At 40.6% G+C, this 25706-nt stretch overlaps 1 protein-coding gene across 1 annotated transcript; it reads right to left on the bottom strand.

Moving 5' to 3' along the window:
* Positions 1 to 615: 615 nt before the first annotated feature.
* On the bottom strand, positions 616 to 23101 carry htatsf1 (HIV-1 Tat specific factor 1). Its single transcript, XM_048549534.2, has 9 exons — positions 22830 to 23101; positions 21675 to 21867; positions 19914 to 19961; positions 18587 to 18741; positions 13509 to 13672; positions 10317 to 10416; positions 6239 to 6328; positions 4745 to 4882; positions 616 to 2796 (listed from the first exon to the last, which is right to left on the bottom strand). Exons 1-9 carry the CDS (start codon positions 22992 to 22994, stop codon positions 2371 to 2373), a joined length of 1479 nt encoding a protein of 492 aa, XP_048405491.2. The 5' UTR covers positions 22995 to 23101; the 3' UTR covers positions 616 to 2370.
* Between the last annotated feature and the right edge of the window lie 2605 nt (positions 23102 to 25706).

Genomic DNA, 25706 nt, shown 5'->3' with positions numbered 1-25706 from the left:
AAACCAGAAGGTGTTGTCGAATATAGCGTACAGAGCACAGATGCTCCACGAAACGGTCCCCGAGCCTGCACTTGGCCTCAGAGAGAGGCCATATTGGGAGCAACAGATACAGTAGACCAGGTTGGAGCCTGTACAGATGAACCCATGTCAGATATGGAAAGCTTGCTTTGGGCCTTGGTTGGAGATGAGGTGGGAGGTGTATGGACAGTGTAGTACTTGCTGCAATTTCAGGGAAAGGTGCTGTGGGTGGTGGGGTGAGTGGAGAATGTAGAGCAGGCAAGGGAGACACAGAGTGATCAGTCCCTACAAAAAAGGAAGATTGGGATAGACAGAGAAATATCTCTTTGGTCATGGGGTTGGATTGTACGTGGCAGAAGATGATATGCTGGATGTGGAGGTTGGCAGGGTGGTACATGAGGACCAGGGGGTTTCTGTCTTTATTTTTGTTTGGGTGGGGCGGGTGAGGGCAGAAGTGTGGGACACACCCCATCCATCTTCTTTCTCACCTACCCACCACTCCCCACCTGTACTCACCTATCCCCATTCCACCTGCCTTCCCCCAGCCCCACCCCTCCCTTTTCTTTCCCCCCCAGCTCTTTCCCCTCCCCAGTTCTGAAGAAGGGTTCTGACCCAAAATATAAATTTTCCTGCTCCTCTGATAGTGCCCAACCTGCTGTTCCTCCAGCTCCACAGTGTTGACTCTGACTCCAGCATTTGCAGTTCTTGCTATCCCCGACTAAATTATGACCGGAAACATTGACATTTCCCCCCCCCCCACCCTTCTCTTCAGCAATGCAGTCAGACCTGGTGTGTATTTCTAGCATTTTCTGGAGTTATTTCAGTAAGTTGAGAGTTAAACCATAACATGATGAAACTTATTGAAACTGATCACACGCAGAACAGTTACTTTAAATGTATTTTCACCCTACAGCTCAGTGAAATAGTTAAAGAATTCATCTCAGAAGAGGCGTTCTATAAAAACCTGAAGCAGGAAGCAATGCATGAAATGGTCACATCACGTAAATAGATTTCAAGCAGATAAAATGTAGAGAAACAAACAGTTTGGGGAATTTAGAGCAAGCGCAGAATCTGTCCATAAGACAGCTACCCGAAGTTTCTAAGCAAGTCAACAAATCTCTGGAACCTTACAAATATTAATATTTTGATTTAATAAATGTATCCAGGTCTGATGAAACAATGTACTTTTAAATCCTAAACATCGTTCAGTAACTTAAATCACCAGGGCCTAACATCCATTTTTTTTAAATTTTAGATTACACACAACACACAATACTCATGATGCAAAGTATAGGGAATGGTTCACTGCCATTATGGTTTCTTCTGCCCAATGAAATCAGCTACCTCCAGTTTGTTCCAAATATATCTAGGGGGTTATTCACATCTTTTAAAAGAAACAGGATGTTTCCTGAGTGCACATTTATAGAGAGAATAATTTCACCACTTTTAGAAGAAATCCTAAGTGTAGGCTGCCTAGAGCACTGACCATATTCCAGAACTCCCCCTCCAAATAATGTGAGCCACAGTGTACAATCACACTTCTGTTCATTCAGATTAGGAAAAGTTTCTGTCGTCCCATTGAGAAAGCCCCTTCCCATTATAAATTTAACATGGTTTTAACATTTTTGCCTTTCCCAGAACATTACAGGCTTCAGGTACTTAGTTGAGTGTATATATTAACATATGTACGTGGGACAAGCTGAATGCATAAGTGGATTACCTCCCGTCCATTGTTTTTACACATTGTGGCCCTGTGAATTCAATAAACTCAACTGTTTAAGTACAGCCAAGATGGGAAGAGACACAGTTAAGGGAAAAATACCACTTCTGGTTCCTATTACTAGGAACATCAATGACAGATGGTGTGAGATATCAAATGGAAAGCTTTGCACTCTGCTGCAGCATCTCATGTGACTGGAGTTTGTCAATTTCTCTATACATTGTGATTTGGATGGCATAGCCAACAACAGCTGGCACTTGGTAAGCAAAACAGTCAGAAGAGTGTTTTGGAGGATTGCAGGATTGTAAAAGAAAGAAGAAACTGCAAAGAAAATGTTAACTTGAGAACTATTTGCATTTTTGTCCCAAGATGCATTTCCAACAGAGAAGAACTGTTATTGAAGTCAGTAGATGAGGAGTTAGAACAGGAAAGGTTTCTCTCAAATGAGCATAAAACGGCACAATTCTTAAATACATGTCTGACACCAAATGTTAACTATATTAAAGCTTCTTTCAATTAAAGCAGTCAACTTCACAATTAAAAAATTGCACACCTGATGTTCAGCCACGTTCTACAATATTTCACCTAAAAATGAGTATGCAATCATTTAAAAGCAAGGTTCCAATAAGAACTCATTGCTTTTCCGCATCATCGTCACTTCCATCGATGCTGCTGTCCGTGGATAAATTTTCTTCAATCCACTTCTCTTCTGCCTTTTCTACATCAGGCATAGAATCAATCACATCTTGTTGTTTATTGTCTCCAGAAATCACTGCATTGTCCACTGTAGTTTTGGTATTGTCCTCTGAAGGCGCTACAGTGTCCACTGATCGTTTTTCATCATCTTGTGAAGGTGTTAAACTGTCTGCTGATTGCTTTCTATTGTCCTCAGGTAGTTTTGTGCCATCCTCAGGAGGAGCTGAGGCTTCTGATGATGCTTGGCTACTTGCCTGTGGGTTCTTCTGGTCATCAGCAGACTTGCCTGTGGATACGTCATTTTCCAAAAATGATTCCCATGATTTCAATCGGTCTTCTCTTTCCCTTACAGTTTCTTCAATCTGAACGGATTTAACATTGAATTTTTTTTAAACAAGCACTTCATAGATATAAGACTGTTTAGAAGTGAAGTAAACATCTTGCTGCTTAGATCAAACAGAAGTAGTACCGACAAGTACATTTATTGCACAATGTTTAAATTTTGTCAAGTAAAAAAGATCCCAGTAATACAACCTCTTTATTTGGAGACAGTTTAAACTATGCTCTGGAACTAAACGCTTGGCTCAGAAATGCCCTGCCTGCGTGGGTCAGAGATGGTTTGCTACAACAATACATTGAGGAGCAAACTAGAGGACACGCTATTTTTGATCTGGTATTATGAAAATGAAAGAAGGCTAATTAGTAATTGTTATTAAAACAAAACACCTTTAGGGATGAGTAAGCACAATATGAAAAAACAATTACATTCCGAATGAACAAATTGATTATGTGTATTTTAGTGGGAAGAATAAAATAGTGAAAAGCTTTTCCACTACCAGCATAATCGGATACCATTTTGAATAGTTTTAAGGATAACAAAAATAATAGCAAGATATAGCTTAAAGAGATCCCATCAGTCCTGAACCAGCTCATCAACTCCTGCACCATCATCCCTTCTCCATTGCCTCGCCACCATTGATATAAGCTACATTCTGTTTACAAGTGAGGTAGTTCAAACTGAAACAAAATAATTAAATTTGAATAAGGAAAGTTATGAAGGCATGAAGGACAAATTTGCTGAGACGGACTGAGAAAATTTAAAAAAGGTATGACTGTACAAAGGCAGTGGATAGACTTTAAAGAATTACAACATGACTCACAGCAAAAATGCATTCCTGGAAGGTGCAAAAATTCAAAATCAGTCAAGGGTAGCTAACAAAGCAAGTTCAGGATAGTATCAGATTAAAATAAGTGGCCTATAAAGTTGTCAGAAAATGCAGTAGTTCTGAAGACTGGAAGGTTTGCAGAATACAAAGGAGGACCAAGAAATTAATAAGGAACGGGAGAGTAGAATATGAATGTGATCTAGCAAAAAACATAAGAACAGATTGTAAATACTTTTGTAGGCATGGAAAACAAAATATAATGGATAAAATGAATGTGAATGTGTGTCCATTATAGCAGTGTCAGGAAAATTTATAACTGGAAAGAGAAAATGACAGGGCAGCTAAATGGTTATATTATGTCTATTTTCATGAGGAAGTCAACAGGAATCTCCAAGAACTAGAGATCCAAATAGAGATCCAAATGAGGAGTTGAAGGAAATTGGTATTAGTAAGAAGATTGTTGTCGAAATATAATGCAGGTGAATGTCGATACATTTCCAGAACCTGATGGTTGACATCCCAGTTTTGAAGGAGATGGTTGGAGATAGTCAACTCACTGGTGATTATCTTGCAAAACAATGGGCAGGGAATCAAAGGATCAAGACCATGTGCACAGATGGGATTACGTTAGAATGGCATCATAGGTCAACACAGACATGGAGGGTCAAAGGGCCTGTTCCGTACTATATTGATTGAGTCAATTCTTGGGGATTGGAAGGTAGCAAGTGTCACATCAATTTAAAGGGAGCAATAGAGTGAACTGAAAAACAAAATTGCTACCTTCACACTAGTAGAAAAAACATTAGAACAAGTGATACAGAATTGGAATGATAGACACCTAGATGATCATGATCTGATTGGAAATGGTGAGCATGGATTTACAAATAGGAAATCATTTGACAAACTTGTTGGGAAGTTTTTTTAGTTTGGAGGATGCTACCAACAAAATTGATAAAGGAGAAGTGATGGATGTAGCATACTTTGGTTTTCAAAAAGCTTTTGACGAAGTCCCCCCATAAGCTGGTTAGGGAAATTGAAGCACCGATTCAGAGACGTTGCACCGACATTTTTTCATTATGTTAACAGGATGTCAAATTTGTTTGTTTCTAATTCAGCCAAATTAATATCAATCTTTCCTTCATACCTGATAATCAACAATACCATCCCATGTTTCAGCGGTTATCTGGCGTCCACCAAACCATCTTCCATTAAGCATCAGGATACACTGATCTGCTTGCTCTGGTTCCTTAAATGCCACCGAGGCTACTCCAGAAGGGTGTCGCTGGAAATTAGATCCAATATGAAAACATCTGCAATTTTTAATAAATTTATTTTTCTTTACAGTTCATGGGATATGGATGTGTTGTCCATTGCGAATCGTCGTTGAACTGAGTTGCTTGCACAACCATTTCAGAATCTGGTTAAAAGTCAATCATGTTGCTGTGAATCTGGAGTTACACGTAGGCCAGGCCACATTAGTGAATCAGATTTTTTTAAAAACAACAATTAATAATAATTTCATGGTTGCCAAATTTGTGGAGATTAAAATTCCAACAGCTGCTCTGATGGGATTTGAACCGGTGTCCTCAGAGTTTTAACCTCTGGATTACACAATCGGGTAACACAAGAATAGTTGGCGGCAACTGAGCCCACTCCGTTGCATACAATAACGGCAATCTGAACGCTTCAATGGCCTTTGCCTAAATTATCCCCATTACAATCAATAACCCGTTATGCTTGGCAATTTAAAAAAAAGGAGCTTTCACAGCCCCTAGGGCAAGAGAGCTCCAAAGATTCATCACCCTCAGCTTTCTAAAAAAAACTCCTCTTAGACCTAAAAGGCACCCCCTATTTTTTAAAATATGTTCCCTGGTCTCAACACCTTAACCAAGGAAACTACATTACCTTCATTTAGTGGGTTTCAATTAAATCATCTCATTCTTCAAAACTCGAGAGAACACTCAACAGGCCCAGTGTGCCCAAATTTCCCTGCAGAGGACAGTTCTGCCATCTTGGGAACAAGTCTGGTGAACATTTGTTGCTCTTTCTACATTGATATCTTTGTTTATACAAAGAGATCTAAACTGCAAACTGTACTCCAACTGCAGTCTAATTAAGCAAATGAAGCAAGACTTCATGATACCTGTATTCAAAATTTCTTGCAACAAAGGCTAGCTTTCCATTAGCCTTCCTAAAGTTTGCTGCACTTCTGCGTTAGCCTTCCATGGCTTATCGACAAGAGCAAAGCCCCTTTGCACATCAACAGCTGCAACTTCTCACTGTTTAAGAAATACTCTGCACATCTGTTCTTCCCTCCAAAGCAGAGTACCTCATTTTTCTGCATTATATTCCATGCCACGTTCTTGCTAATTTCTCCAACCCCACCACTGCGCACCCGCGCCGCCCCCCCCAACCCAGGAGGATTCAGACTTCTTTCTCTCAATACCTCCTGCTTAGCTTTGTCTTGTGCAAAATTTGGAAGTATTACATCTTCCCACAATGTGTAGATCATGGATTAAGAAAGCGAACAGCTTGAGCCCAAGTAATTAACCTTACAGCACCCCACATTGCAACTTCATCAATATTGCCCTCTAACAATCCACACAAATATACCATATCGTGTAAAAAAAATACTTACATCAAATACAAGTACTTTTTTGACTTGACCAAATTTTTCACATTCTAGCCGAATATCATCTCTGATCTCATTCAAAACCAATGGATCCTCCTATAAAAAGTTTGAAAAGTTAGTAAACTTTAAAGGAGTCATATCATTGAGGCTAACATTTTTCTCCTGCTGATTTGAGAATTCTTGCTGCATACAATTACAAATAATTACAGTTAAATACAACTATTTGTAACATTCCTCATCTCTGCACAGCCAATGTGTAAGAAATCTCCCGTTTTGATCAAACTCTCTGACAAGAACTATTCTGCAATCAACCCCCTTTTCATTTTGTTTCTACACTAATTTGCAATATAATGAAAATACAAGTCACAACTTGTCCCACACATGTTTGAGTCTGTAAATGAAAAAGGCAGATCCTTTCAAGACCACCCAAAACATTTCGAAAGGAAGGGGGGGGGGGGGGGGGGAGTTTACTTGGTGGGGAGATAAAAATTCAGGTTCAGGTAAAACTCTGTATTAAATTCTCAGAATATTTCAGTCACCTTGGGTTTCCTGGCTGTTTTCCCTCAGGAATCTCCTGTGCATTCATAAGCATGCTTTGAATACTCATGTATACTGCATCCCACAGAAGTTACAGAAAGCAAGAAAACTGAGCCGCAACCTAGCCATATGCAAGTGTACCTGATGAGCTGGACCTCTTCTTAGAAGCGACAGTGATTAATAATCAATGTGCTTCTCCGCCCAAACTGTTATAGTGCAGGGGAGGCAGAATGCCCAGTACACCTGACTCATGAGAAATCTCACTCATAACCTGTCTTTAAAGACATCAAGGCCTATTGTTAACAGTGTAAAGGATGGACACCGTGTGGCCCAATTAGCCTGCTCAAACTAGGCAACCACATCAGCTGACACCATGCAAATCGAACTAAAGAAAACTCAACTGAAGCAATACAGAGGCAGAGGTGAGAGAGTTACTGCGCTATGGATGAGGTAGGTTCTGAAGTGTACATCAAAAATGTTGAATGCAATGCAGTCATGAGATGTGCTGCAAAATATGAAAGGTAAACAATTTTGTGGTGCTGTAGTACTGTTCCAACTCCTGGAACAAGAGGTTTGGGTTCAAGCCCCCCGTTCCAAAGGGATGTGGTGACATCTCTAAACAGATTGATTAGGTGAAGGGTAAGCAAATTAAATAAAGATTGTGTCCACCCATATCTTGCAGCAGAGAGCTGTATGGGTGTGGGTTCAGGAAGGGCTTTGGAAAACATGACTGGGGCATGTAACAGAGAGACTGAAACATGACACAGGGGAAAGGCAAAGACAAAGACAAAGACAAAGACCATCTGCAGCAATGGGAATGAGGGGAGGTTGGAGAATGTAGGAATCTAAATGGAAAACATTATGTGCATCATTGTTTTCTTCAGTCAGGTCAAGACAGAATCCCTTCCTGAGTATGAAAAGTAGAAGTTGGACATGACCCAACGTTGGTTTGCATGGGCTCTTGTGCAGCTCAGAAAGTGTGAGAGAAGTTAAACAGGAACTAAAAGAAAAAACGACAGTGCACACAGCGAAGAACTGTACACTGAAAGAGACACTCAATGCAGCATTACCACTTACAGTTTCAGGCCCCTCGTGCCAGCAACCAAACCTGAATGCATAATATACAAAACTCTTGACTGACAAGTTTCAATCAAAAATATTGGTGGCAGGGCATTTGGTCTATATCAAGCCTTGCAGGAGCCTTCAGTGGGACGTCTATCAGAACATTTTTGAACAGGAGGGTGAAGCATCATAAAATGGTAAGATTGCACGGCTCTTTCATAGGGGATGAAGGCGGCCCCCAGGAGTCAGAGTGAGCCAAGTGCCTCATGCTCAGAATCTTTATTGTGATGCTCAAAGCTACACGTTACTTGCATATGACTGAACGAGTAACTAGATAAGCAGTCATTCAACATGGGCCTCACCATGTTGAGGTGGCTACACGACAGAATTTTGTTTGAGGGACCATCTCAAATCAGAAGCCCAAAAGTTTGGTTGACTTTGCAAATTCAGAAACAATCATTTCTTTCCTATAATTTGCTCACAGATACTCGCCATAATGCAAAACATTTAGCCAGCTAAATCCAACAGCTTTTCAAGCATTGGTGCACTGACAAAGATGAAAGAGAAACGCCCAGGTCTTCCTGCTGCAGACACCCAAGGCTTAGAAGCTCAGCTGTGCCACTTCAAACATGGGAACCAAGGCTGTCAGCCCCTTTCAGCAGCGTATCGTGGGAGGATGTACCAAAAGCAGTGTGACTACCTGTAGATGAATGGAAACCAATGTTGTGGAAATCTTCACATGACGAGGGACATCAACATTTACCTCTACAATCTCTTCAGGAAGATCAGCAGCCACATCATAGTATTGACCATCCTTGCTAAATGTTCCTTCCAAAATGCAATTGGGGACGTGTGTGACATTTCCCAATTGACCACTGACAAATGCATTTGTTTGTTCACAGCTGCCACATTCAGGAAGGCACTATGTCTTCTGCAGTTGACCACGGACCCCGAGAAGCAAGGTGGCCAAGCTGTCAGAGATCCCAGCAACGCTGTATATATCAGATTCAACGGGCCATCAATTACACACGTGCAGCATTTGGAGCTCCCTGGCATTTTCCATCCAGCTAGATTCCAGAAAGCATTTCACTAATTCAACATCAAGCTGGTTTGTGACCACAGGCAATAATTCCTGCAGGTATACTGGCAGTCAACGTTCATTCCCACACATCACCTTCAAGCTGGTTCATGGGCAACCAGCAATATCCCAATTGGCATGGCTAATGGCCCTACTCCAGGATGCTCAGAATGATGCTTAACAGCAGTGCAATACCACTCATGTATCCACTTGACTCCCCAGACTAGGGAGAACAGAAGTCCACTGATGATATTGAGGGAGGCAAAACTGATGATGCTGCTAAAGAAACCAGGGCAATGGTGAAATATGATAGGAACGAGAGAATCTCATAGCTGCTAGATTTGAGACTAGATGACTGGACAATCTTAACAGGATGCTCAGAGACTGCCGTAGTTGATGAGTATTTCTGCCCTGAAGAGAATATTTGATATCTAACATTTAGAGCAACCCTCCTTGAAATTGTTATATTTGCATGTTCTACATTGAACTCCTGCTGAGTTAGCATGAAAACATTACTTCCCATCTGTGAGACAGATCACAGAAGAATGCCTCGAAATTCTGCTGGGTCTAGGACATCTCCAGAAGTGAGTGGAGGCCACAAACAGAGATACTGCCTGATGTGCCTGGCTTGCAGCCAGTGAAGTGCTATCCAGATGCCCTTAAAATATTGCTCCCACATGTTAAGGCCCAGGAAGTCCAGGGGATTACAAAATGGCAGAAATGGCATTCAGATTAGAGACGCAAAGAATATAATCACGCAGGACAATACAAACTGTTTTTAGGCCCAACATCACAATTAGCCTTCAAAAAAGAAAAGATTCTGCCCAAAGTATACAGATGATACTTGGTCTGTTTTATGTTCACCAACCTTTGCTATAAATATTTTGAAGACTTTTTTTAAAGCAGAGGACAGAGCAGAGATCGGGTAGCACAATCATGCAGGCTTTTTTAAAAACCTTGGAAAAGGTCCTGATCAACTGTAGGTGTCAAAGTTGAAGAAAATAGTCTCAAACCCAGGATATTTCCTGGTATGGCAATTTAACATTGTTACTTTCAATCCTCTGACCAGAGTATATGATTAGATAATCAACACTCCTTCGAATACGAAGAATTCTCTTGTTGGCCCCATCTTATTCAACTAGCTAAAGATTAATTCAAGATAAATTCAAACTAGAACAGATCAGCTGAAACCACTGGGATAAAAGTCGATGTTGAAACAAAGTGGGAGGCTTGCTGAATACATTTATGTATCCTATTTTAAACCAACATCTGATACAATTAGAGGATAATAATGGTGACTGTAAATCCAATTATGATTTAATCCTGAAACTACATAAAGCCACTCATTCATACTATGCCTGTACCCTAAAATGAATGACCACAGTTCATCTGTGTGCCTCGACTTACCTCAAAATCCTTTGGATGAAACATGTTCTTAAGAATTACGACTCGTTCACATCGTAATCGGGAACTACCAGGTTTTCTTTCTGGTCTCCAATCCAGCTGCCTAACAACAAAGAATCCCGTTTAACAAAGGAAATCTGCCTTAAAAGACCTATCTATATACAAGTAGAGTTCTATATTGGCAAGGATCCATACCACATAATGTGATAAAAACAATTCTATTTGAAGGGGAGAATGAACATTTAATAGACAATCTTTTTGACGTTGCTTGTGGTCAAAATGGGGAGCTCTTTATGTCAACATGTAGAAGGTCCAACAAATGCCAGTGCTGTACTGGACCTAATTCTGGGGTACCAAGCTGGGCAGGAGTTTGAGGTGGGATTGGGGGAACATTTTAGTGATAGTGACCACACTGTACATTTTAAGTTTATTATGGAAAAAGAAAAAGACAAAGACTATCTGCAAACTATAATAGCATTTTGGATTGGGAGATATAGATTTTATTAAAACAAGGCAAAATCTGGCAAAAGTAGTCAGGGAACAGCTACTTCTGGATAAAGTCTACAACAGAACCAGGGTGTACAAAAAGGGACCGTGCAGAGTACAGGCCCAATGTTGGGTACTACGTAGGAACAACAAACCCTAGAAGGTTAAAAAAAATGGTTTTTTAAACTGGTACAAAGGGAGTGAATCAATGAAAGGCCTATTGGAGTACAGAACGTGCATGGGGGAAAAACCTTAAGAATGCAATTAGGAGCAAAGATGGGGCACGAGAAGGTGGTGGCAGGTTGGACTGCCATAGTCTATCTGCAGCAACTGAGGCGTCCAGGATTTTGGTTTCAAAACTGTGACAGTCCCAAATCAGGACAGTGTATGACTTGGAGAGAAATCCGTTAAGTAGTGTTCCCAGAGGAATGCTTGCAGTAATGAATGCCCTGGGACTGAAATGATTGGCCTCAAATATCAAAACCATTTTCTTTTTTGTTTGGTAGGACTCAAACCATTGAAATGGATTCCCCTTGTTCTCTCTGACATTGCTTTTTCTCAGGGTCAACAACTACTTCCATCATTTCATCAATGGAATAGTATTTGACTGGATTGGATTTGTCCTTTTTTTTGGGACAGATCATATTTAGATAATTTTCCTACATTACCAAAGCTCGACTTACCAGGCAGTTCACGAGCACAAGTACTGTAGTTGGGTCACCGTTTTACTTTAGATTTCTAGCATCAATAGCAATAGCATTCTGCTTTTATATTAAAACAAATTATTTTCTTAAAAATGTTGAAGCAAAAGGTTATCAAGTTTTTCCTATTAGAAGACTAGAACAACCATAGCATTCAGGTCTCTAATGGACTTAGGAAAAAAATCATACGAGGAGTTTTTTTTTTAAAAATCACTCTTGCTTTCTGGTTTTGTTCTGTCCCACCAGCATGGCAGCACAGTGACATACAGTCAGAAGGGAGTCGCCTTGGAAGTCCTCAACATAGACTGTGGGTCACATGTGCTCTAATGGCATCAGGTCAAACATGGGCCATGAACCCTCTTGTCAATTCTGATGTATGACTCTTTCTCAGTTGATCAAACAACACACCTTCAAACAACACTTGGAGTAAACATGGAGGGGGGCAAATGGAATGAACTCTAGCTGAAGTAATTAAATATCGCGAGTGGCTCAGTAGCACCACTACAAATCAAGGTGGGTGCATTCACAAGGATATAGATGCTCGACTGGGCATGCTGCAAATGTTGAGGAAACCAACTAGACTGAAATACCCAGTAGACATTGTCCTCACAAATGTACCTGCAGCAGACAGATCTGTTCACAACTACATAGATTGGAGTGACCACTGTACACATACTTGGAGAGACAGTTTCCCCTTCACACTGAGCATACTACTCATTGGGTTGCATAGTGCCATACAACGCAAAATGGGATTGAATCAGAATAGATGTAACATTTCATAACCAGGTATCATGAGATGCTGTAGGCTGTCAGAAGAACAAGGCTGCACTTAACAACCTGTAATCTCATGACTTGTAGGTGAAACAGCGGTAGCAGCACTTTTATAGAGCCAAGAAATTCCATAACTAATGAATCAAATCACAGCTCTGCAGTCCTGTTATAGCCTGTTGAAGAATGGTGGACAAAAACAACTAAAAGAGGCAAAAGCTCTACAAATCTTTTTATCCTCATTGACCAGGAAGCTCGGCATATTATAATAAAAGTCAAGGCTGACACATTTGCAGCTGACTTCAACCAGAATTGCCAGGTCAATGATCACTCTCGAGGACCCAGCAACACATGCCAATGTTCAGCCAATTCAATTCGCTCCACACTTAAGGAACAAAATCAAAGCACTGGTAAATACACAGGGGACAAAGAGCTTTTAGTTAACTTGCCAGTTAGTTCTTACTGAGACAGAGGGTACTCTGTCAAGTCCAGAGCCTGTCAAAATTAGACAGTTGGTTACATAGAATAAAGGGATCTCATTAAAGGCGATAAGAAGGCTTTTCTTGTTTTCATACAGGATTCTTTGAATGGTAGTTAGATTTGACTATTTCTATTATGTTGTTGAACTGCTGTCCAAGAAACCTAACTCAAAGGCTTGTATCTAGTCTTATCCTACTTGTGTTCAGTTTTGAAGAGAATAGAGAAGGATATGGGGGAGCAAATTAGAAAGAAAAATTATCTAGTCTGGAGCACAAGAGTTCCTATCTTTACATTCCCTAACTACTTATTAGAAAGTATATGCGTATTCAAGAAGGGCATAGCTTCTGATTGCTATTCTTTATGGCCAAGATGCTGACCTGGAACTCAAGGGCTGAGTCACTTATAGCTCAGAAGGGCAACATTTGGCCAAATGAATATATACCAGCTCTCCCCAGAATAATCCAGTCTGTCCAATTCCCCATCTCAATTTCTGAAAGTCTGCAAGTTTATTTCCTTCAAGTGCCCATACAGTTGTCTTTTAAAATCATTAACTTTCCATTTCAAGCACTCTGATGGGCAACAGGTTTCAGCTCATTACTTGTGTGCCCTCTATCCTTGTCCACTTTATACAAGCTTGCTATAATCAATGATGTGAATACGGTGAACAGTAAATCTCAGATGATTACGGTCAACAGCAACTCTGCAGACATAATTAATTAAGTGTAAAGCTTCCCAATTAAGGTATAACTTATGTTGTTACTTTTTCTGTAGAAGCAACTTCTTCTTGTAATCTTTGCTTTTCTTCTTCTTTTTGCTGGCATCATACTGTCCTTTCATCTCAAACTTTGCAGCTTCTACATGTAGCTTATATCCTCTCACTTCAGTTTCGTCCAAAAATCTGACAGCAAGGTCGATAGATTCTTTCTGGAATACAGAAAAAAGTTGACAAGGAAGGAAAATTGTAACGATAGCCTTTTAATATGAAGAGATTGGAGATGCAAGAACAAATAATTCTTAAATGTAGTTATATAGACTGTTGAGTCTACACCTATAGTGTACAGGTAGGAACATAGCAATTACAAGTGGAGGCAGACAATTCAGCCTTTTGAGCCCACTCCACCATTTAAAATGATTATAGCTGATCTTATCCTGGTCTCAACTCCATTCGTGTGCCCAAAGCCCTTTATCTGCTTTTCTTCAGAAACATATCTATTTCTTTCTTGAATTTGTTGATCGATTCACCTCCACTGCACTCTGTGGCAGTGAGTTACGCAGATTCACAAATTTCTGAGAGAAGTGGTTTCTCCTTATCTCAGTTCTGAACCTACCTCTCCCTAGTCTATATCTGTGACAACTTAGTCTCTTTAGTCAGAAAAATACCTGCCTTCGATGGAATGTTACAAAGATTCACCAGGCTGATTCTATGCAGGATTGTTGTGCAAGCAGAGACCAGGTAGACTAGGCTGATACTTCAAATTTAGAAGAACAAGAAGCGATCTTTTCAAAGTACATTAAGGCCCAGATCCAGAGATTCATGTCAGGATCCATTAGAGGTTCCACTGTGCTGACTCTATAGGAATTTGCTGGGAAGACTGATCTTCCGAAGGGGAATTTCCCTGTTCCCTGGCAATCTGCAGAAAAAAAGTGTCCAACTGTGAGGTACAGTTGGAGTCTCTGGACAGTTCTGACATACTGGATATTTACCTAGGAAGTATTAAATCTGTGGATTGGAAGGAAGTTAGAATTTGGTGTTTATAAAATGCTGGGCGGGGGGGGGGGGGGGGTGGTTGGTGGTGGCAGTGGAGTGGTGCAGGGGTCTTTTAAAAGACGATGTACTTTTTCAGAGCTTAGAGATTCAAAAAAAAAGACACCTGCAAGCAGTAGCTTTGTTTTGTTACCAAGACAACAAGTTTTGAATTTAGCCAATTAATCTGAACCAGGCATCCAGGTAGCAAAAACCAATTAAATTTACATCTGATGGTTTTGGCAACATAGGACCAATCCTATTGTAAGGAATATTGAAACATCATCAAGGTTATAAAAGAAGGGGCAGTGTTTTGGTTTTAGCTATCATGAGAGTGGCGACCTCTGTTTTATAATAGACTGGGGGCTCGGGTCTGGCCTTGGGCAAGAAGGACTAGATTGGGTCTGGGATTAGGTCAGATTTGGGGTACGAAAGGTACCAGCAGACTTAAAACAGATTTGGGTATTTGTGTCCTAGGTCTGGCAAAACTTACGTGAGAAGTGGAAAATCTGTGATTTCGGTTGCTTTTCATTGGTTAAAACCAAAACTGGGGAAATGGCTCTTAACATTGCTAAAAAACGTTCAAGGGGTTGAAAATGCTTCCAAAATTTGGCAAGAAAGTTGAGAAAGACAGACAAAAAGAAGGAGATGCTTTTAGAATTAGCAGTCAGGCTAGCAATGGGTTTAACTTGGGATAAGAAGAAAGCTGAAATTGTAATAGAGTTAACCAAGCGTTTAAGAATATCAGAGAAACAAAGGCAGTAGAGTTAGAAAAATTAATTTGCAAATAAGACAACTGGAGTTAGGACAGAAAAAAAGGGAAATAATGTTTGAGTTGAAAAAGATAAAGTTGGAACTCAAAGCAAAGAGACTTCAAAATGGTAGAAGTAAAATGCTGGGGGGGGGGGGGGAGAGAAGAGAGAGAGAGAGAGAGAGAGAGAGAGAGAGAGAGAGAGAGAGAGAGAGAGAGAGAGAGGCAGTGCATGATCTCTTTAAAAGATGATGTTCTTTTTCTATGCTTAGAGAAGTAATGATGAGCAAATTATCATAGTCTTCAGCCTGGTAGGGATATATACAAATACTTCTAAACATTACTAGAATTCAAAGAAAACGATGTAGAAGCCTTTTTCATTTCCTTTGAGAAACTGGCTAAACAGGTGAACTGGCCAGAGTCTATGTAGGGAGCGTTAATTCAGATCAAGTTGGTAGATGGGGCTGGTGAGGTGCTTGCAGCACTGTCAGAGATTTTATCAACAGAATACAAAGTAGTAAAACAGGCTATTTTGAGTGCCTACAAATTGGTACCAGAAACATAATCATCATTTCTTTTCTAAGCATAGAAAAAGTACATCTTTTAAAGAGATCATGCGCTGCTTTCCCCCCTAGCATTTTACTTCTATCATTTGAAGTCTTTTTGCTTTGAGTTAGAACTTCTTCATTTTCAACTCAAACATTCTATCCCTTTCTGTTCTAACGCAACTTTGATAGATGGATGGCAGCAGTAAAGATAAAAGATATGTGAGGTTCTTACAGATGTTATTCTGGAGTTTAAAAACTCACTTCTAGAAGGGATAAGAACTCATTTTGAGGACCAGAAAGTCGAAACAGCAAGAAGAGCTGTAGAGATGTCAGATGAATACACATTAGTGCATTGATCAAAATCTAGCTCTTGATAGCAATTTCATTCCACGAGGGATGGATATTAAGAAATAGGATGACATTCAAAGAAAAACAAAAAGTAGATACACTAGAATAGTTTACCACATGTGGAAAAAAAAGCCCAAGTGGAAAAGAGGTATAGTCACAGTGCTGGTGGACTAAGAGGGTCACTGGGAAAAAGGAAGTGGTAAAAAAGGCTAAAACCATTGGGATTAGTCGAGGTAGTGAAGGAAATCCCAAGAGAAGTTGAGCTGCTTAAGTGCACAGCCTAGTCACGGGCTGGAAAGTAAGACAGTGCCTGATCTTTTCAAAGACTTCACCTGTGTGGATAAGATTTACTCAGGTAGAACAGGGGGAGTAAGTAAGGAAGTTAACATGCTTAGAGATATGGGAGCTAGTCAGTCTCTAATAGAGAGAGGTGAAAATATTTGCACTCCTTTTGAAATATTGCTCAAGACAGTGATAATCTGTGGAATAAGTGGAGGAAGCATTAGTGTTTCCTTGTGATAGATATGGCTAAAAAGTCAATAAAAGCTAGGGAACTCATGGTGGGAGTGATTGAAAAATTGGCTATTCTAGGAATACAGCTTGTACAGGTGGGAGTGATGCCATTGTAGTTGAGAAGCCAAAAAAACACAAAATAATCAGGGAACTGAGGAGTTAAAAGGAAAACACCATGGAATTTTTCTGGACTGGGGTGACAATATCCTACAGCCATAAGGTAATACAGAATGGGAAAACAAGAGAGAAAGATGAATGAGTTGAGGTCCAGCTAGCTGACACTCTCAGTGAAGGAAAAGGAAAAAAAAATCTAAGCAGGTAGAGGATCAAGCAGAGGTCTTTAGTTCTAAGGATTAATGGAGTTACAACAAAGTGATGAGACAAGAAAAGACTTAGATCATAAAGCCTACTTGGAAAGGGAATCAGAATGTGTTCCAGAATGTCATTAAGGATAAAATCTTAAATCAGAAATGGGGATCTTGGCAGGTTATTGTAAATGAGAAGTGGGCTGAAGGTCACCAGATAGTATGCTACCAGCAACACAGACAGGAAGTATTGCAGATAGCACACCAATTACCTGTAGGTGGTCATCTAGGAGTGAGGAAGACTCGGGCTAAGATACTGAAGCATTTGTATTGGCCTGGATTCCATAAAGATGTGGGTGAATATTACCGTACCTGTCATATGCGTCAGGTGGTAGGAAAACCACAGGCAGTAATAAAACCAGCGCATTTGGTGCAAATTGCCACAATTGAAGAACCTTTGTTGCAGGTCATGATTGATTTTAAGGAGGGACACAACTAAAAATGGGAACCAGTATCTGCTAATCTCAGTTTTATCAGAAGGGGTCAACCTCCACTTTATAACACTACACAACTGACCACTTCCCTTCCACTGCACCCAAAACTCGTTCTTAGCTTCCCCAACTCGCCTCAGACCCAGCCCCAGCCGAACACAAATGGGCCCATCACTTAACTCAACCTGATTGGACCCAACTTCCTCCCACTGAACCATCTGACCGCCCCATAACCAACTCTTCCTGACATGATCTAGTTACACCCGACCACCGAACGCTGATCATACAACTCCTCAATGACCTGACCTAATGAAGTAGTCTGGGCGTGTCAACACATCCTGACTAACCTGGCTCGTCCACTCAATTTCATCATTTATTTTCCACCTTCTTGCCAATTTTGTCATGCATTGCAGCAACAGGGAGACTAGTGAAGTTGAAGTCTTCATCTTGCTCATTTTGTCAGGACCTGCTACAGACTAAGTCAAGCAGTTATGTCCTTTATGGACAGACCAGCTTAATCAGTAGTGGTACTACTGAGATACTCTTGATGGTGGACAACGAAGTCCCTGACCATTGGTGTGGTCTTTTGTGTCTTTCCCTCACTCAATTTGTGCTCAACATGGGGTAGCATTGAATCATCGGAGGGGCTTTTTTTTAAAGCTAACTTATAAAAGTTCAGTTTCACATGCAGCCAAATAGCTCAGACATCTCGAAGTCAATTTGATTGGAAGTTGTGAATGTCTGCTTGGTACCCAAGGCACACCAGAAGGAAATAACATTTTTTATGTAAATGGTTTTCATCTATAAAAAAAAGTTTAAATATTTGAATATAACTGCCAACTCAGTTTAGTGAGAAAGAAGCTTAAAGCCAATAACTTTCAGTTTTTAATATTATTTAGAAACAGATCAGGTACAGGTAGCCGATTGTACGGCACACCTTTCTCACTGAAGTTCAATTTCATTTATAGTAACAAAGCTAACTCAATTTCCAGTCACATTAATGATTTCCTTGTAAAACTTGGTAGAAATAATGATTCAACATAAACTGGTCAATTGAAAGGAAGAAACACCCTTTAAGCATCTGTAACAAAGAGCAGCACATATTAAAGTCCGTATCACCAGTCAAATAATTGCGTACCTTCAAGTAGCAGCAGAGACCATCCCCCTTGAGATTTCCATCTTTGTCCTTGTATAATTTAATCTTGTATTCTTCTGTTTCAGGGTTTTGCATAATGATTCCAAATTTTGACATGAGTTCCACAAATTCATCATGTGTTATGTCTGGAGGCAACCCTAAAAAATAAGAAATAACTAGTTTAGAAGAAATGCCCTCCCAGAATTCCAGGTAAAAATAAAGTTTTGACTATGCAAGAGCACTTCCATTCTACCATGTGATAATGCACTGAAGCAACATGAATAAAAGATCATGCAAGTATACTTCAAAGAAGCCATGACATGATCTTTAAAATCAATAGCTTATTCCTTCTACTTTATCTTGGCAATAAAAGCTTAATGAAGTACTCAAAATAAGAGGTTTGCAACATAAAAACAGTGAGATGATGATGGGTAGCCAATATTTTCCTTGAAAATAGTAATGCTCTTCTGAAATACACCAGAGATAGAATTCAAACGAACCACAACAAATTCTAGGTCAATACTCAACACCTCTGCTAACAGAACTGTCGGAGGTGCCTATTTTCAAAACGACCAAAGAGACCTCATCTTCCCTCTCCAAGAGATATCAATATATTCATAAGCCTATGTTGAAGAACTGCAATGGCGTTCAGCCTGGTGTCCCGATCCAAATAAATCCCTCATCTAATATTGTTAAAAATCACATTATCTTGTCACCTTTCTGTTAACTGTTCAACAGCAGGAATACCTCTAGTTAATTTTGGCAACAAAAGCTTAATAATGTGTTCAAAGCATGACCTAATAGACCACTACAGTTGTGGAGGGAATTCTTGATCTACCTGCTGCTCGAGAAGCATTTAACATCTTGCTTCAGTTTCATATAGCAGACATTTGTCCAAAATAAATACAAAAAAAATCTTAAGGGACTTTGTTTTGTGACAGATTCTACATTTCTTATAATAAAGAAACCCACATTCTCTTACCTTTGCATGCAATTCAATTTCTTTAATAAACTTAATTTGCAAGTTGGAGCTTTCTATATACACACACAGTTGGCCAGTAGTAGAAGACTGTACATATATTTATAGTGGCTACCCAATTTAAAGAAAAGCACTTTGTGGTTTTTCATCTAAGTCAGGTTACAATAAAACCATTATTCCAGTCATAATGAAGGAGACTTGCCTCAGCAGTGTGCTTTGAACTGGCTATTCAAAATGCATCTGCAAATCATCAGAATCATAATAGTCATTCTATCATGGCAAAACTGGCCCAATCACACAAAAGTGGTTGGTTTTGGTCAACTGACAAGCAGTGTTCAACTCAGTACTTACCAGACACGTACACATTTGTGTTCCTCTGCTCCTCAACGTCAATCCAGCCTTTAAAAGATATATTTGCATTATTAAATATAAATGAAGCTATACAAAATAGAGGAGATAAACGAATTATAAGGATTCTGGTAAGTACTACCTGCTGCATGAAAACCAGAAAAGCATGAAACTGAACAATGGGGAACACACAGTTCTTCAAGTATTAATTCAGCATCTTTACAAATGTCAGAATCATTTACTTTGGAACTTGGGTGAAATAAATTATTAAAGTTGGTGAGACCAAGATTTGTCATGTTACATGAGTTGCAGCATTAAAACCAAAAATTTTGCCTTTTACTTTTCAAATTATTTATCTGTGAGAAAATTGCATCATTCCATTATCAGAAATATGACATGCGGACAATACTTTCTGATTGTCATTTTTCAGAGGTTGTTCAATTACATTTGTATCCATCTCAAGAGACAAGTTAAAGACAGCAATACAAGATTGACAAGTCAGCCTCAAAAATGATTTAATAAAACTGTTGCCAATGTCAAATCAAATTACAAGGAGATGCTCCAGTAGATTTGTTTGAACTGTTATCACTAATGCCAACATTGTGATTATTGGAATTAAAATTCAATAATCCATCAAGAACAAAGGAAAGACCATGCAGTCAACATAGCAATTTGCACAATTGAATCATTGAGATCTACAGCACAGGGAAGGCATGATCAAAATCAACCACCTACCTATTCTAATAGGCTTATGAAGGGTCTTTATGCCTTGGCACCACAAGTTTACTTTTAAATACTTCTTAGCATGTTACAAGGGGCTCTGCCTCTACCACTCTTAGCAGTGTGTTCCAAGTTCCACAGACTCTTGTTAGGTACATACACGTGTTTGCACATTGGTCAATTTGCAGTTTCTTCATGTACAAAGTACAAGCATTTCACTGTAGTGTCATAAACAATATTTGATATTGCCACATTGACAGGTATTAGGGCAAACGAATTTGAAGGAACATCTTTAAAAAAGGAGAAAACAGAGTCGGACAGGTTTAGGCAAGGAATTCCAAAGCTCTGGGCCTTGTTGGCTGAAGTCACAGGGATGTTCCAAAGGCCAGAATTAAATGACTGCAGATATATCAGAGGGTTGAGAGCTCGAAGTAGATTTAAGACATAGCTGGGGGACACGGCTATGGATGCATATGAAAATGTGCAAGAGATTTCTTAAAAGAAAAATCAAGACAGGGAAGCCATACCAGTCAGTATGTATGCAATCATTTCATTTCGGGGTCAAATTTACAACCAAAGGTGTAAACAGTGTGATTAAGCCTCAAACTGTTGCCAAGGGGAGGGATAATGCTTATGTCTTGAATTACTGTTGGTCATATTGTATACTAAATTATTTTACGAATAATCAACTTTGCATTTTAAATAACATTTTAGACAACTTTGTGTTTTACACAATTAACGCTGCCAGGTTACATTCACTACCGTTCCTGAAGATGAGACTGGCTGAGAATGAAAAAAACACCAGAGAAAATACATGAGTAACAGTAAAATTTGAGTGTGACTTCGGTAAAGTCTCAAAGCAAATCAGCGACAAATGACCAGGGCTCATCAACAAAATCAACGCAATAGTGAACTGATCTATATCCACACAGCACGGACCAGTGATCTACTCATGTGCCTGTCTAGTCCTTTAAATAAATCTAGTTTTCAAATCTGAAATAATATCCAAAAGTGCTAGAATGACAGGAAGAAAAATAGCATCACCGATGTCCACTTTTCTTTTCTCTCCTTTTTGCTTTGTTTCTTTAGGATCCCCTTGAGCTGCATTATCTCCTGAAGACTTTTGCAGAATGGCTGCTGTCTTCTGGGTTTCAGTGGTGGAATTGCCACTGTTCTCAGGGTCCTCTTCAACGTAACCGTAGTTTGCATGATATGTTGCAAGAAAATCTTCAGTGATCTGGAAACAATTGTTACGACAGGATGTGTACGACAAGTAGTTGAAAACTGTCAACGAGTTTAGAGCGGTTCTGGGTGGGTACACAAATAGGAAGGGTTTGGAGGGATATGGGTCGGGATGTGTGTGCGTGGAGATGGTACCAAGAATGTGCGAATAGCAAGGTCACGTAAGCTAGGTGGAAATGGAGGGTGTGGAAATGGAGAGTGTGGGCAGGGAGGGTGGGTGCAGACTTTGGCAGTGAATGACCTGGAAAAAGGTAGTAGGAACTGCAGATGCTGGAGAATCTGAGATAACAAGGTGTAGGAAGACTGATGTTTCGGGTCTAGGCCTGAAACGTCAGCCATCCTGCTCCTCTGATTCTGCTTAGCCTGCTGTGTTGATCCAGCTCCGTACCATGTTATCTCATATTATCAATGACCTGGAAAGGCAGGAATGGGTTCAAAAATCTGAAAGGTTCAGGTTTAGGGTGAAAGACCTGGGGGGGGCGGGGGGGGAAGAGACTGGGGTTGAAAGACCTGGAAAGGGGGGGGGTTGGTGATGGGGGGAGGTGAAACTGGGGTTGAAAGACCTGAAAGGGGGGGGGGGGGCGTGGGGTCTCGGGTTGAAAGACCTCGAACCGGGGGTGGGGGGGGGGGAAGAGAGAGAGAGAAGAACTGTGGTTGAAAAACTTGGAATGGGGGGGGGAACTGGGGTTGAAAGACCTGGAAAGGGGAGGGGGGTGGGATTGGATTAGGGTTGACCAAACTGGAAGGGTGGGGGATTGAAAGACATGGAAAAGGGGGCAAGGGTGGGATGGGGGAAAATTGGGGTTGAAAGGCCTGGGGGGGGGGGGGGGGTCAAGGACCTGGCGAAAATATGGTGGTGGTGGCGGGGGGAGAGAATTGGCTCAGGGCCGGGAGTGCGGCCTGCAGAGGGGTCATGGGGGTGGGCAGTGTTCCGCCCAGTCCCACCCCCGGCCGTACCTTGGGGAACCAGGCTTTCCTCTCCCAGTCCCACTCGAACTCGGTGCCCTCCGCGTCCACGAAAGTGCTCGTGCGGCCCCACGCCTCCTCGGCCTCTCCGCCCTCCAGCAGCCGCTGCAGCCGCAGCTGCTCGTGGAAATCGGCGTTCGCCTCCTCACCGCTCATCCTCCGGGCCCGAAAATTAAACACCAATCGGCCCAAAAATAAACGCGGTCAGCCGCCACTCTCTTAAAGTCGCCTTAAAGCACCTCGATACGCAGACTCGCCGAACTCTGACCTTCAGCTCCCTGTTTGAGATGTCATTTCCGGGAGCTGGCAGGGCCTGTGTCACGTGGTTTTGGTGGAGGAGATGCTGATGGCTCAGGTACAGGTTTATGTATGGTCTACATCAACCTGTTAAGGGATAGAGGCATGGAGCTGTACTGTAAGGAAACAGACCATTCGGCCCAACTTGTCCATGCTAACAAAACATGCTAAATTAGTCTAGTCCTATTTGGCCCATCTCCCTCTAAACTCTTGCTATTCATATACCCATCCTGATGCCTTTTAAATGTTGTAATTGTATCGGCCTCTGCCACTTCTTCTGACAGCTCATTCTATACACACATCACCCCCTGCGTGAAAATGTTGCTCCTTAGGTCCCTTTCATATCTTTCCCTTCTCACCTTAAGCCAATGCTGGCTAGTTTTGGAATCTCCCCACCCCAGGAGAAAAAGCCCTTGCCTATTTATCCTATCCATGCCCCTCATGATTTTATAAACATTGATAAGGTCACTCCTCGGCCACCATGCTCCTGGGAAAATAAGCCCACCCTACTCAACTTCTTCCTAAAGCTCAAACCCTCCAACCCTGGCAACATCCTTGTAAATCATTGCTGAACCCTTTCAAGTTTCACAGCATTCTTCCTATTAGCAGGGAGGCCAGAATTGCATACAGTATTCCAGTAGTGGCCTAGCCAATGTACAGCCGCAACATGACATCCCAACACCTATACTCAATGCATTGACAAATTAAGGCAAGCATACCAAATGCCTTCTTCACTATCCTATTTAGCTGTGCCTCCACATTCAAGGAACTATGAATCTGCCCTCCAAGGTCTCTTTAGCAACACTCCCCAGGACCTTACCATTAAATGTATAATTCCTGCTCTGATTTGCCTTTTGATCATGCAGCACCTCACATTTATCTAAATTACACTCTATTTGCCGATCCTCATCCCATTGACCCATCTGATCAAGATGCAATCGTACTCCGAGGCAACCTTCTTTGGTATTCACAACACCTGCAATTTTAGTACTTTAAACTTTAGCAGATGCAATTACAAATTATGAGGCTATGCTGGCCAAAATGCATTTGGAAGACAGATTAAAAAGGTGATGCAATAGAAGAACAATGACAGACACTTAAGCAAATATAACTTCAATGAAGATAGGATCACTTCTCAATAGAATATATGAGATAGCAAAGGAAGTTAAAGATAGTTATTATATTGAAAGAGGAAAGCGTACAATCCTGTGACGATTAGTTGAGGTAGATCAGAAAATTGGACAGATTTTAGAAAACAGCAAAAAATGATTGAGAAATAAAGAAATTAGAATCTAAATGTAACTAGCTAGGACCTCAATATCTAGAGGGTCCCAGGACTGTGAATATACTGGATCACCACCTGCATGTTACTTCCATGTCACTCACTGTCCAGATTTGGAAATATATGGCTGTTTCTTTTGGGTTGCTAGGTCAAAATCCGAAAACTCCACCCCTAAAAGCATTGTGAGGGTACCTGCAGTAAATAGACTGAAGCAGTTCACAGCATCTTATCAATGGCAACAAAGGGTGGGCAATAAATGGTTAGTGATGATTGCGTAAAATAAGAGGGCATGGAGAAGGGATGAAGATAACAGTTTAGGAGTTTGCTGACAAGAAGTAAACAGGAATAAATAAATAATTTTTGGGTTGGCAAAATGTGAGCAGCAGGATGCCACTGGATTCAGTTCTGAGGCACAACTATTTACAATCCACATCAATATATCAATGATTTAAATGAAAGGACTGAATACGTGATTGTCAAATTTGCCAATAACACAAAGATATACAGAAGAGTAAGTTATCAAGAGGAGATAAGCTGTTGTAATGTCATAAGATGTTGGAGCAGAATTCAGCCATTCGGTCCAACGGGTCTGTTCCACATTCGATCATAACCAATTAGTTTCTCAACCCTCTTCTCCCTTTAACCCTTAATCCCCTTATCAATCAAGAACCTGTCTTAAATGGCCTCAATAACTTGATCTCTGCAGCCATACGCAGCAAGAGTTTAACAGGTTAACCATCCTGTAGCTGAAAAAATCCATCTTTCTTTCAGTTCTAAATGGTCATTCCTTCATTCTGAAGTTCTGTGCTTTCAGGTCTTCGTTTCTCCTACTAGCGGAAACATCTTCTCCATGTCCACTCTATCCAGGACTCTCAGTACTCTGTAAGTTTCAATCAGTTCCTTTGTCCAGCTTGTTAATATATAACATGAATAGTTGTGGTCCCAACACGGACCTCTACAGAACTCCATTTGTCACTGGCTGCCATTCTAAGAAAAAATTCCTTTATCCCTACTCTCTGATATCTACCAGACAGCCAATCTTCTATGCATACCACGACTTTGCTCTTAGCACCGCATACTCTAATTTAGCCATCTGCAAAGGGAATTAGGTTTAATGAGTGGGTAAAAATTTGGCTGATCTCATATAACGTGGGACAATGTAAATTTGTCCACTTTGGCAGGAAGAATAGAAAAGCTGACTATTATTTGAATGGAGAGAGATCCTTCTATGGTGCAGAGGACTCTTAACATCCTGACACATAAAACACAGAAAACTAGTATCTGGGTAG

The sequence above is a fragment of the Stegostoma tigrinum genome, chromosome 18, assembly GCF_030684315.1.
Source record: "Stegostoma tigrinum isolate sSteTig4 chromosome 18, sSteTig4.hap1, whole genome shotgun sequence".
NCBI lineage: Eukaryota > Metazoa > Chordata > Chondrichthyes > Orectolobiformes > Stegostomatidae > Stegostoma > Stegostoma tigrinum.
The sequence above is the reverse complement of the archived record's forward strand: the minus strand, read 5'-3'. Positions and strand labels throughout refer to the sequence as shown.

What these genes read in the sequence shown, in the direction of transcription:
- htatsf1 (XM_048549534.2), bottom strand. Translation starts at nt 22,994, where the DNA reads ATGAGCGGTGAGGAGGCGAACGCCGATTTCCACGAGCAGCTGCGGCTG. An exon ending in AAAAAGTACTTGTATTTGAT is followed by an intron (nt 4,883 to 6,238) that starts GTAAGTATTTTT and finishes TCTAATTTCCAG; the next exon opens with CGACACCCTTCTGGAGTAGC. An exon ending in ATGGTATTGTTGATTATCAG is followed by an intron (nt 2,797 to 4,744) that starts GTATGAAGGAAA and finishes AAATCCGTTCAG; the next exon opens with ATTGAAGAAACTGTAAGGGA.